At 33.6% G+C, this 14511-nt stretch overlaps 1 protein-coding gene across 1 annotated transcript; it reads right to left on the bottom strand.

Annotated features, from left to right (window-relative positions):
• Positions 1-5399: 5399 nt before the first annotated feature.
• LOC127085068 (FBD-associated F-box protein At4g10400-like) lies at positions 5400-6828 on the bottom strand. The gene is made up of 3 exons (XM_051025633.1): positions 5996-6828; positions 5759-5911; positions 5400-5678 (listed from the first exon to the last, which is right to left on the bottom strand). The coding sequence occupies exons 1-3, from the start codon at positions 6734-6736 to the stop codon at positions 5400-5402; spliced, it is 1173 nt and encodes a 390-aa protein (XP_050881590.1). The 5' UTR covers positions 6737-6828.
• Between the last annotated feature and the right edge of the window lie 7683 nt (positions 6829-14511).

Raw genomic sequence — 14511 nt, 5'->3', positions numbered from 1 at the left:
ATACACTTCGAGCTATAATTCCCCTTCTTTTCTATTCATGGTATTTGATTCCATGTACATAAATTTCAAAAGTCACTAAATATTATTTCTACATTTACATGACATCACTTTGCATCACTTTATATCATTACAAACATACTATATAATTTCTATACACAAAAGAATAAAAATAATTCCAAGTTCTTCAATGGTCTTCATTCATACTCCATTATTGACCATGCTTGTTCATGCTTCATTACCATGTCCGTACCATGTTACAAAGAAAACAATAAAAACAAGTTAGAAAGTACATTCATTTTTAAAAATTCAGCACTTACATAACAAAATTCAGCATCATGAGCATTTACAAAATACACATGAAAAGTCATTTTAAATTCATGTCATTCATCTCTAAAATTCAACACATGCATATACATTCACATCATATGCAAAACTATTAAAAAAAGTCAAATTCAATAAAAAGTTTGCATGTTATGCATATACCATGAATAAATTCCATATTATGTATCACTTTCATTCCACTTCTATACAACAAGCAAAATCTCATAAATCATGGGCATTAAAAGAAAAATTCAGCATATATGTAATACATCATTTCATCCATGAACATCAATCCAATTGCATCTATAATTCATTCATTCATACCATGTAAATGGTCAAGCATGGGTTCAAGTGGTGCCATGTAAATTCATCCAATTTTCTTCATATTCACAAAAATTCAGCATATGCACATGCATGTAAATTCACATGCATTCATTCCTTAACCATCCTAACTACCTTAAACTTCCACTAACTAACTTCTAACCACTTTGAGAAATTTCCCAAAGTGCCCAAAACAGCCCCTACTAATTTCTAACCAATTTAATCATCCCTCACCTAGTTCTATATAAGCATTCATCATTCACTCACTAGGGGATTTTTTCTTCACTTTTTGATTCCACTCATTCTTCACTTTCTCTAAAATTTTCACTCTCTATTCTCCATTCTTCAACCTTCCCTCACTAGAGCTCAAATCCATGATTGTTGAAGCTTCACATTGAAGCTTCAATCAACTTGAGCATAAACCATCACCACACTTGACACCATAGCTTTCATGTTTCAAGCATTGAAGAATGGCAAAAGAATCAACAACAACAAGAAAACAAATGAAAGAAAATGAAAGGGATGAAGAGGAATTGAAGAATCGCCTACCGTATTAAATTTGCATCGCCATTGAAGAACCATTGGAGGATCTCTGATCGGTAAGCCTCAAACTTTCTCTATCGTTCTATGAATACTTGCTTATTGATGCCTTCTAGGATTGCTTGCTTATTTGAGTTATCTTTGCATGCTTGTTCTTGTATTTTGCCTTGCCTTGCTTTCCGTCATGTGTAGTTATTTGCCGTGGGAATCCAAGCCTTGCCATGAACACAAACCATAATTTTTTTTAGCATTTTACCAATGTCAAAAACTTGACTTCCTTCACCACCAATGTCAACCTTCGTTAATGACTCACCGTAGATCGTGAGAAATCGCCAAAATCCATTACCTAACCAAGGTTCGGTTGAAAAATCCTAAAATAGAACCAAACATGGCAAAAGGAGAAGAATTGATTTAAGCATTTTATCAAACTTTTGCATGCTAATTACGGAACGGTAAATACGTTATCAATTCACAAACCAAAACATAAAACAATTCCAAACCAAAATGATGAAAGAAATTGATCATTATTCTTCACTCCACGTTAAATTTCCATTCATAAATATCTTTGCCTTCTTTCATTAATGCACCTATGACCAATTACTGTCAAAACCTATTTGAATTTTTTCTTGGTTGTCAAATGGTTCTATCTCAGCTAATTCATCTATGTAAGAATTTTGTCTAAAGTATATACATAGAACAAAAGGAGTTGGGTCTGTTTTATAAGATCAATGCGATTAAGCTATGGTGCGAGTTAATTTTGAAAGTAACAACCATACACCACATTCTAAGTACAAGTTATTTCAGTCTTTTGAAAGTAAAAACAGAACCATGACTTCACAACAAATTTTTGTTGAGTATCCAGACAAATAACAAAACATCCCTAGGTCGTGTCATAATCTGAAAGTGAAATCGCCCAGTGAAGCAACATCGAGAGCCAGGCGAGACAAGTCATATTGAGAAATACTCTTCAAATCTCGATCTAGGATAATCATTTGTTAGATATTGAGCTCTGGACATAGATTTAGGTTTAACATTCATAAGAGTATCAAATCTTAATGCTACTGTATTGTTTAATAGACTGAGGGACCGTCGATTAAATAATACAATTGAACTCTCATCAGGAGTTTTGACATAAACGTTGTCGATGAGCGATACGTGATAATATTGATCAAACGAATAATATTTGTATAACTTATCGAAAGAATACATGCGTGATCGATGGATGAATCCCAATCCCAACAAGTTTTCTCATATTTGAAACTTCACTTATTATTTACCGTTTTTACATTACGTATTTTATACAAACAAACAATTTAACAACTTCTCACTTAAACCATATCAACTATTGAACGATATTTAATATCGCATCAATCCTTGTGGATACGATAAAATAAATACTTACTTATAATATTGAATACTGCAACCATCACCCACCTACTTAGATTTGAGGGACTGGTTGAATAGGCGTTTGAGGAGCGCCAAAGAAATCAACAATTTGATCCATTTGATGCGCCAATTGTTGGTAGGTTTGGTTTATGTTTTGGATTAGGGGATTAAACGCAACACCAATTTATTGGTTAAGCATATTGACCATATCATGGTTGCTATCATCAATTTGTTGTTTCATGGCCAAGATAGAACTAGTAGTTAAGGGTGGCATAACCTGAAGGTCATATCCTAATCCTCCTTGGGGATATGTAGTATTGGTTAAGAGGATATGCAATAGTCATTGCATTATCGGCATATGTAGATGCACTAGTTTATAGGTTTGTCATTATTGCAGTTGATATGCAATATGAATATTCCCTACTACCAGGGGGCATTGTAAAACTTGGTAGAAAAGAATGCCAATGGTCTCATATAGTAGTTTGTGTAACCCTGGGAGTATTTGGAAAATGGTTGGTTGTGGTGGTGGAACCAAAACTTCTGGTAATTTCATCGAAACTGACATTTGACTTATAACAGGAGCAGTTACTCCAATTGACGTTGAAGTTTCTGCACCACAAACTGTCAATTCAATTGGTTGTTATTTTACATTTGGATCGTTGTTCTAGGGGAGGGAAGAATTTTTCAACGTTGGACGAGTTATCTCAACAAGAGTTTTACTACTACTCAGGCGTATAAGCACTTAAGCATTAAAAAAAAGTCTTGTATGAAGAATGAAAATGAACAATAAAAGCACAAACGCTCTCCTACAAAAAATTTATTTTCTTTGCACAAAAAGGTCCCACTAGACGTGCCAATTTGTTTACTGTTGGTTTCGATAAATCATTCACAACTTTTAATTCACTTACATGATTAAACTCGAAAAAATCTTAGGACATGTTGTGCAAAAGAGTTTAAGAAAATGTGTTCATACTCGGAGACTAAACGTTTGAATATGGGATAATCGGATAAAAACTTCGAGAGTAAAGTGCAAAATTGCTTGAATAATAAAGTAAAATAAAATAAATCATAAACGAAATCGAGTAAAATGGTTAAGTTAAAAGGTGAGATGCATATTCATAGATTTTCTCACAAATGCATTATCTTTGTAACTTGGATGTTTGAATTCTATAGAGTACTATAATGAAAAATGTGAACCCTTGTTAAAGAGACTAAATTGACTTATATACATGTACATCAGTAATCGTCGACAATGATAAATTCTCCCAAGCTCGACACATACATTGTGATGTGACCTTCGGTCCTCAACATTACTTCCGCATGTCCTCAGTTTTTGAACTGCTATAAAATTGCCACTTCTGTCAAGAAATATTCTCAAGTCATTCAACTGCCTCTGTCGAGAATCCTTAGTCAGATCATGTATTTTTGGTGTCTACTTCTATCGAATATGTTAAACCCGTGTTTCAACTATTTGTGTTTAACCCGTGTTTCCACTTCCAATCTCTACTTCTATCGAATATGTTAAACAAATGCAAACCTTTTCAAGATTCTGAATATGTTTTGAAGAGAGAGTGATCTCAATCTTATGGATCTGTTTTTGATATTCTTCCAAACCAGACTTAGTGGATTTAGGTGCAACGTGAGTCGAAAATCACCGGCAAACAATATCTCAATAAATTTTATACCTTATCAAATTGGATAATACTTAATAGCGATGCATACATTATCTAACTTTTTATCTTACGAGTCACTATCAGAACAATGTCTATTTTATTTTAATCAACAATTATCTTTATTTGAGAAACAAAATCTTTATTTTAAAATATGTCAAAAAAAAATTCTCCATCTCATCTCACAGGTCCTTTTTTTCTTTTTGTATAATTATTCAATACAATTAAATTTATATGATCATTTATTTTATAATTAATTAATTCATTTCAAATATATATATATATATATATATATATATATATATATATATATATATATATATATATATATATATATATATATATATGGATTTAATTGAAATACATTGACAGTGTAAAAGAATTTTACACCGTCAGTTAATCTTAACCGTTGGATATTGAAATAAGTTTGACTTTTATTTTAAAAATTTATAAAATAATGCAAACGGGTGATGGTGATGAATGAACAATGTAAATCATTTTACACTGACAGTAAATAGTAAGTAATCCCTATATATATATATATATATATATATATATATATATATATATATATATATATATATATATATATATATATATATATATATATATATATATATTATATATATATATATATATATATATATATATATAACTTTAATATTATATTATATCGTATCAAATAAATTTATTAATATAAACTGACAATTATCTTACTAGTTATAATATCACATGATTTTTTATCCTTGAAAGGGAACTACTACATTACCTCGTATAAGACTTGCACTAAATTAAATGTCTAAGAATTAATCCAACACAAATAATTCAATCTTTCTCCCCAAACTGCCTTTAACTTCCTCAACCAAACGTTTAGTTTGCAATTTTTTAACCTTAGTCCAACAAATCAACAATGAAAAGTGAGAAAGACAAAAACCAGAATAAAAAGAAAAGGATAACATGTTCTTGCCGGGAAATTATAACATTAACATGTTCTTGCCGGGAAATTATAACATTAACATGGTTTTGCATATATCATGAACATTGAAGGATAAGTGCTAGTACACAATTTATAAACAATCTCAATAAGTAGAAAGAATTTATAAACTAGAGTCTCAGATTTTGGCCCATAGAGAAAAACAAAAACTCAAGAATTATCATTAGTCATATCAACAAAAGTTTACATGTGGTTGAATTTCTAGTACACAAAGATAATTCCATTAGCATTTGGAGCTTTGTTCTTGTATCTACAAATTTCGCACTCTGAATTGTCATGGTTTTCAGTACTCTTGAATTCTCCATTATATATTTTGCAAATTGAAACTCCCAATTTATGCGGCTGTAATTTCTAAGTGAGCATGTTGTAAGATGAGATAAAAAGCATTTTGGAACAATTTCAGGATCCTCCCAAATTTCGTCACAAAAGTCCTTTAAAATATCAACCTGATATACAATTAAAAAAATTTAAAATATATAAAAAGAGAACTAAAATAATCAAAAGGAGGAATACTTACATTAGAAACATCATGAATAATGAGAGTGTCAAGCTTGGGAAAATTTTGAAGCAGTTTTATCAGCCATGTCCATTTCTTCATTCGCATTTCCCACGTAAAGTCAAATATAACCTCCATGCGAGTTAAATTGTGAAACATGCAATCTACTATTGAGGGTTCATCCTGCATGAAAGTTAATATTAATATCTGTGTCGACGTGTCAGTGTCTGATATATTATCTGTAGTGATTTAAGATGTGATGCATACCACTTGAAGACGGAGATGTTCAACGTTATGAAGCCAATTAAGATCAATATGAATATCAGAAATGTTAGCTCTGATTAAATTGGATAAGCCGGCAACTCGTCGACACTGACGATCAAGTGTATTTACTATTGAATCCTTTACTTCCAGCTCTTCTAGAAGTGGACATCCTAACAGAAGTCTGCAGAGATATTCATGATTTCGGAAGTTGACAGATTCCAGATGAAGGAGTTTGAGCGATGGAAGATAAACTAATGGAGTTTTATCGAATGTTAGCATCCTCAATTTAAGAACTAGCAACGTTTTCGCAGTGATGGGAGATGAAAACGAGTGACGGAGATCGATGGTTAGGTTTTGAACTCGTCGATTAAGTGCTGAAGAAACAAAATTGTGGAAATCTTGTTTTCGATAGAGACGGTGGCGACATTTAAGGTGGAAAGAAAGGATCGGTAGAGAGGTATCTCGATGAGATACGAACGAGTATAAGAAATGGCGAAAGGCTAAAGCGTGTGGAAAGTTTTTGTCGTCGAAGTGGAGGAGGAGTTGCGAGAGCCAGAGTGGTTTCCATCTCTTTGAGAGGAAGGTTGTGACGGCGGCGTCTTTGGTCGGAAGGAAGGATAGGATGTGGTGGAGAATTGAATCCGGGAGAGGACTGATTCGATCTTTTTGCCGGGAAAGTGTAAGGCGTATCCGCTTGGATATTGCGGCGGTGAGGAAGGAAGAGTTGCGATCGGAGGATTCCATTAGCGGTTGCGATTAGATGAAAGGCGGTAGGGCAAGGCGAAGCCTAAAAGTTTACTTGGGAGAGATTGGGAGTCAACTTGCTGAACTCATTGCTTGTGTGATTTTGCCTACTTTTAATAAATTTATAAATATGATCCTTTATTATAGTAATTTGATATGTTTTTATTTTTTTATTAAATATATTTTTTATAAATTATTATTGAAATTTTGAATAAATTGTATTTTTATGATATTATATAAGTATGTATATGTTATTGTAATATTCTTTTTAATGTAATATTAACTCATACAAATCTACAAAATTATGAGTAGATTGAATTAAAAAAAATGAGTTTACTTAAATTCGAGTTTGACAACCTTTACGACAAGAATTTCCGTTGTAAGAGGTTGAATAAATTTAGAATTTAAAATTTTCATATATTATCTATCTATTAGTAATATTTGAAATCGCATAATCGCGTCATTTTTGACTTAGATTGTGTTGCTATTTTGTGTTTTGTCTAATTTGACGATTTATAATAATTAAAAATGTATTGATCTAGCATTATGGAGGGATGCTATGCTAGCCAAGAGGCTAAAATCGTGTTAGTGTGATTTTTGATGCGAAGTAGCTTATTTGTTTTTCAAATAGTGACACTCTCATATACGAGAGCACCGTTACTTTTTCTTTTTTAATTTTTCCTCTTTTTGTTCTGTTTCTCGTGTCCTAGTCCTCTCATTGTTTTATCATCATAACTTTCATAATAAAATATCTTGAAATTTGTTTCATTAAATTTGTTTTTGAATTCAATTGGTCTTAAACAAACTAACTTATATTGAGTAACAACGGGCTATAGCCAATTTGCTACTAGGGTTTGGCCTTTCATGGTGGTCATTTGCCCATAGAAGTGTATGAATTCTACAACATGGTGGGAACATAGCCCCTTTCGGCCATCACACGGTCATTTTCACAAGTCTTGCAAATGTCATCCTATTGAAAAATAAACCAACTATCAGTCCCAATAATCAAAGAAGGTGTATTGTGTGTAAAAATAACTCAAGAAAAGTATGAGCGAAGCCTTGCAAAGGGCAAATGCAATTTGCATTAGGGGTGTACATGGGTTGGATCAACCCACAAAACCGGTCAAACCCATCCAAAAAATTCAAAAAAATGGGTTTGGATCGGGTAATTGGGTGGATATGGGTTTAAAAAATTGTGTTTTGGGTAAAATCGGACCCAACCCCAAAAAACCCACTCACCCACTAATCAAATATTTAGTATTACAATTTTAATGATTTTGATGAATATTAACTTAGTTTTTGCAATTTTAGTCTCTTGAATATTTAGTAATTTAGTGAACCATGACTTTAACTAATTTGGTTGCGTAATTGATATTTCACTATTTGCTTATTTTGATGTTAATACAATTTTATGTCATGAAACTTTAATTTGTTGCTAGTGTTTTATGATAATTTTTATTCGTTGATGTATTGTTTATTATTTTATGATGCTAATAAATAGTGAAAATAGGTTACCTAATTTTAAAATCTAAAAAAAAAGAAGATAAGAACGTTGAATAATTTTTATGAAAAAAGATGATAACTCATCATTCAGTCATTTAATATTAATAAATAAAAAGTTTTATTTGGACAATCCATTACGCAACCCAATCCAATCAAAAAATTAGTGGATTTGCCCAAATCGACCCATTGGTGTAGCAAGTGGTTATTTTACCTCACTCAAACCAGAGTGTCTTATATGGATTGGGTATTGGATTTGGCCAAACCCAACCCAAACCGGCTCATGTACACCTCTAATTTGTATGTCAGAGTGATTATGAATAAAGGTGACACACCTTTAACGTCTAGGGATTTGGAATCAAAACTCTTGTTACGATGGAAGTTCATTGAGCAATGGAAGATGATATCCTTGGACAGAGGTTGTTATGGATTTTAGTTTAATAACTATGAAGACTTGTGTATGAAATGGTCAATGGGGTCAATCAATTTTAAACTAAGAGTGCTTAGATTATCAAAGTAGACAGAACATTTCAATTCATATACACAATGGTAAACACATGCTCAAAATTGAATTCGACTGATGGAGTTATTGCAAGACGAGGGCAGCAATCTAGAGGGGGGAGGGTGAATGTATCGCAAATAAATGTTTCTTCAATTTAAAAAATTATTTACTATGACAAACGCAAACAATTCTGGATCGACACTTGTCTAATCCGAACCGCTATCGAAGAATCATATATGCGTATAAACCTTAACAAAATGTATAACAATGATGAGAAAACAAATCAATATGTTTTCCAAAATAATGTTTGAACAATGTCACACTTTATAATCAATTTATAATGAAATGAGAAACAAAAATTGACTAAGACAACTTATCAAACACTTGGTGTGCAATAAACATGAAGTTGATTTTCATTTGTGTTGATAATATGAAAAACAATTAAAATTCTTTAGATTGCAATTATCTTACAAAACAGTTTGAAATACTTCAACACAAATTGAGTTGCTTTGAGGCCAAATCGAAGTAACTCAGTTGACACACCTCAAAATTCAACTCATCATATCTTTCTATATATGTGGAGTTAGTTAAAATTGAGGTCAGATTCGTGCTCTACGCCATTTTTTCTTTCAGATCATGTCCTCCTTTTTCATTTATGTGATGGTGATGACTGAACCAGTCCGACGAGGTTCGCCTGAGAAGGTGAGCGGAGGTTTAGCGTCGGTGATGTGTTGGACGGGTTCTGAGCCAGATGATCAATTTAAAATGTTTTAATCTCATGCGTTGGTTTTGATTACCATCCCTGCAGCGTATTGACTTAAGTCCATGGTGGAAAGCGCGCTGATGACCACTTGATCTGTCACCTCAATTAATGAGGGAGATCAAGTGGTCCACGTTTTTTTTTATTTTCTGATTTTTATTTTATTTCTTTGACTTTTATTAATTCATATTAATTTTAATATTGATCCAAAAAATATGAGAGTTTCACCAAATTTTTTTAAATAAAATCCTCTTTCATATTCTGAATTAAAATTATTTTTTGGATCATTATTAATATTTTTCATGATTTAATTGATTTTGTGATTATTTTTAATTGTTTAAAAATAATTTTAAGTTTCCAAAAATTCTGAAATTTTTTCTCCAAGGTCCTTTGACCTTGTTTGACCTATGATAAATTTCATGGCCATTTCTTTAGTGTTTTGATGAAGTTTTAGGAAGTTGACAAACCATATTTAATTTAATGCATTATTTTAGTATTTTTTAAATTGAATAAATGCCAAATAATTGTGTTGAGCTATTTTGATTGTTTGTATGAGTTTGACTTGTGTTGTTGGGCCTTGGTCAAGGTTGATTTAACTAATTTTAAGGTTAAAATCATTGGATTTAGGGGATTGATGGAATGTACATTTCATCTCCCAAAATGAATGAATGATCTTAATTTGGTAAAAGTCATCCTTTGTCCAATTTGAGTTTTGATCCATTCCCCTCGCTTTTCATCTCATTCCCCTTCTTTATGCATTCACATTATGGACCTATGATATCTCCATATCCTAAGGCTAGTTGATTGCAAAATCAACATAAGTATGGATGAGATAAGGCCACCACTTTTGCATATTCTTTTTTGTGTGTGGTATGTTTCATGAGCATAGTCCATTATACTATGTCTCTAACATGCATTAACACCAAGATTCTATTGCCCGATCTTAAATAGTTGTGACTTCTACATAAGTCCAATTACGATTGCTTAACATAGCGCTAAATTTTTGACACAAAAGGCATAACATTATAGTTAGTGAGATCGTAAGTCTCCCCTCTTTCATGGTATTATGTGGAAACTTGGTCTTTTTTCCTTCCTTTGAAAGATGTCTTGGTTCAAGGATCCATGCTTGTGATAAGTGGGTTGAGTGTTCTCCAAAGAATGACTTAAAATAAAAAGCAAAAGCAATACTAACTCCTAACTCATTAACAACTAACATTTAATTTCAAGTCATTTACTTTAATGTACTTTATTTTAAAGCCTTATTCATTTGCCATTGTTCATACCATTCTAATTGTTTATGTTAATGTCATTTTGACTTTGTCCATTTGGACCATATTTTGTGATATATCTTTGCTTGTATATATTGTGTTTGTTTGTGTGGTATTTGGCCATTAATGTACATAATAAGAACAAAAACCCTAAAAAATATCTTGTGTGGACTGTTGGTTAATTTGAGACAATTGGACTTAGAATTTAGGCAACACTCTCTATGCAAAGGACTTAGCGAATGCCAACTTTCATGTAACCAAGTGCTTGTAATCTGAAGCTTCATCTTATACATCATTGAAGATCCATTTAAGTTCATCTGCAACATGATCATTGTGAAGCTGTTACTTTGAACCTGTGACTTATGGCATTGTGGAATTCATCTGCTACATGGGTAAATTTGAAGAAAATCGTGGAGTTGCTAAGCTTGGATGTGGCTATCTTTATTTGATGCCTTGCTCTTCAAGTTAATATTGTGTGCATTGTTTATTGCTTGATTCTAATGTCCAAGGGAAATTTGGGTTTCTATATGACATTATTGTCTATTGGATTGCAGCCCATTGGTCAAATCTTTTCAACTCTTAACTTTTAAATTTATGTTTAGGATTAGTCTCTTCATCTCCTCCCCATCTCTTAAATTTCAAAATTCTCTCCCTCCTTTTAAAACTTCTTTGTTTGTACTTGTTTTTTTAACTTGGACCATTTTGCAAACTATAAACTTTGGTCTTATGCCATTGCATTTTTAAAACTTCTTTTCTTAAATAAACATGTAAATAAACTTAACTATACTTGACTTAAAATTTTCAAAAAAAACCAAAAAGAACTAACTCATTCAAACCATTTTCTAGGCCTTTGTGCCTTTCAAACTTAATTTTTTGTTAAAAGGAAAACATCCACTTTGAAATTTGTATCACGAACTACGAGCTTTTGATCCCTCATTTTTATGTTGGTACGTAGACACAAGTCTGAAGGTCTTGTCAAACACAAAAATATAATTAATGAATTCTTTTATCATCCCCCCATTCTATTTACTTGCTAACATAACTTGTACAAAATACATATGCACACAAGAAAGGGCTCCCTAGGAGTACCTAGGACGCTTCTGGTGCTAACACCTTCCCTCTGTGTAACCAACCCCCTTACCTGTAATCTCTGGGATTTTATTAGTTTTGATTTGAAAACTTCTTATTTTTGGGTTTTGTTCGTACTTTTCCCTTTTCCCTTGGAAACAATAAAAGCGTGGTGGCGACTCTTGTTATTTGATGTCTAGCTTGTCCATAGCTTGATGATCATGAATTTATCGCTACAGGAATTAAGTGGCGACTCTGCTGGGGTGTAGTCTCCAGTGGGTTTAGCCTACTTTTTTGTGTGTATATAATTGTATGTTTGATGTATGTATATTTGTTTATGCGATATAATCTACTTGTTGTGCTTGGTGATCTCTGAGTGGTGAGATAAGTTCTAACCCGAACTTGAGTGCAATTAAGATAGGAGGATGGTATAGTCATGTTCGACTTGTGTGGAGTAGTCCTTAACAAGTTGGCTTGAGATCCATCTGCTCAGTGGAGATCCTTTTGGATTTGGAAATGTCACACAAGTATTTATGGTTAGGCATTACTATCTCTGATTTGGGGTCCGAGAAGCTGAGGACCGTAGAACATTTAACCCCTCTTGGCCTATTTAGGACGTAGTACGGAGACTGTTCAAGTGTAGACTTGATAACAGTTGTTACGCGATACTATACTCAGACGAGTTTCTCTTGAGAATATTATGGGTCGATGAGTCAGTCATCTTAACCTGTAATATCCGATAGATGGAATTAAGACTCTGGGAACTTTTTAAAACATGATCTACAGGTTTTATCCTTAGTTCACTCCTTTGGGATGGTTCTTACCCAGACTCCATGCTCGTGACTTACAACAAACCCTTGATTCTTGGTTGATCCAATCAAGTCTTGTCAATATCAATGGAACTTGGGTGTTGATAAGGTGAAAACCATAATCCACCAAAATGAATGATTGATCTTGACAATGACTTGATTCATCCATTGACCTTTGTTTGCCTTGTGTGTGATCCCTTATTTGTGATTGTTGAATTCATGCATTCATGCACATCATAACATTCATCACACGAAAATTTCAAGGAACTAAGGTGTTATTTGCAAATATTTTCAGACCATGGATTATGGACGAAGGAACACTAAGAAGTACGGTTTCAGACGCCCCGAATTGAAAGAGTTAAGGAATCTAGCATCTTTTGTATTAGATCCCTTGGACTTCAAGCAACGTCATGGGAAGCTTCTATCTATCTTGTCTACTGATGTGGTTGAAGGACTTTTGACTGTATTGGTGCAGTTCTATGATCCTCTCTACCGTTGCTTCACTTTTCCTAATTATCAGCTTATGCCTACGTTGGAGGAGTATGCCCATGTCTTGGGGATACATGTTTCTAACAAAGTGCCGTTTAGTGGATTGGAAGAGATCCCCAAATCTCATCTTTTAGCTGAAGCTATTCACTTGAAGAAGTCTGAGATAGAGGCTCATTGGGTAAAGAAAGGAGGATTGTTTGGGTTTCCATCTGATTTCCTCATCAAGGAAGCTTCTGCCTTTGCTCAAGCCGGTAGTGTGGATGCTTTTGAAGCTATCTTTGTGTTGCTCATCTATGGATTAGCTTTGTTCCCTAACATTGACGGTTTTGTTGATGTTAACGCCATCAGAATTTTCTTGATTGGGAATCTTGTGCCTACTTTGTTAGATGATATGTACTTCTTTTTGCATCTAAGGAATTCTAAGGGTGGTGGAACGATTGTCTGTTGCATTCCTCTTCTGTACAAGTGGTTTATTTCGCCCTTGCCTCAGACGCCTGCTTTTGTGGAAAACAAACAATGTCTACGGTGGTCTCAGACACTTATGTCTCTCACTAATGATGATATAGTTTGGTATGTTCCTTCTTTGAGTAGTTTGGAGATTATTGATAGTTGTGGTGAATTCTCTAATGTACCTCTCATTGGTACACAAGGAGGAATTAACTACAACCCTGCTTTGGCTCGTCGTCAACTTGGGTTCCCCTTGAGAGACAAACCTAATAACATGTTGTTAGAAGGTCTTTTCTATCAAGAGGGTACAGATCCCCAAAATTTGATGCAGAAGATTGTGCATGCTTGGCATAATGTGCATAGGAAAAGAAGACCTGAGCTTGGTCCGTGCAATTGTGTAGCTTTGGAAGCTTACAGTACGTGGGTGAAGAAGAGAGATTTGGAGTTGAAGATGCCTTATCCTTGTGAGAGACCTATGTCTATGGTCGTGGTTGAGCCATTAACTCTCCCGAACCAAGATGTAGAAGAGTTGGAAGACGCGCTCGCCAAGATGAAGAGAGAGAAGGATGTGGGAAAAGCGTTTCCGGGCTTTGAGCCAAAAGCATGAGGAGTTGCAGCTTGAGTCTAAGGACAATGATGCACTTATTGAGCTACTTGAAGACCGAGTGACGAAGAGACAGAGAGAGCCAGAGGTTTCATCTTCCTCTAGCATGCCTTAGCCTTCTGTTGCTTGGAAGAAGATTATTGATCAACTTGTCCTTGAGAAGACTCAGATGAAAGCTTCTTTTGAGACCGAGATTTGACGCATTCAATAGAAGTACGCACCTGCAGCCAGATCTTCTGACGTTGTTGTTAGGGATCCTTAGGATGACTAGTCTCCTTTTCTCTTGTATTGTTCATTTGGTTTCTGAAATTGTACTCAGTGTAATCCT

Source organism: Lathyrus oleraceus, chromosome 5 (genome assembly GCF_024323335.1).
Source record: "Lathyrus oleraceus cultivar Zhongwan6 chromosome 5, CAAS_Psat_ZW6_1.0, whole genome shotgun sequence".
In the NCBI taxonomy this organism is placed as follows: Eukaryota; Viridiplantae; Streptophyta; class Magnoliopsida; order Fabales; family Fabaceae; genus Lathyrus; species Lathyrus oleraceus.
Note: the sequence above shows the minus strand (reverse complement) of the source record. Positions and strands in the feature narration are given on the sequence as shown.

Excerpts from the sequence above, each read along its gene's own strand:
- LOC127085068 (XM_051025633.1), bottom strand. The coding sequence starts at position 6,736 with ATGGAATCCTCCGATCGCAACTCTTCCTTCCTCACCGCCGCAATATCC. Across the intron at positions 5,912-5,995 it reads AACATCTCCGTCTTCAAGTG|GATGAACCCTCAATAGTAGA; the intron begins GTATGCATCACA and ends ACTTTCATGCAG. Across the intron at positions 5,679-5,758 it reads ACACTCTCATTATTCATGAT|GTTGATATTTTAAAGGACTT; the intron begins GTTTCTAATGTA and ends ATTGTATATCAG.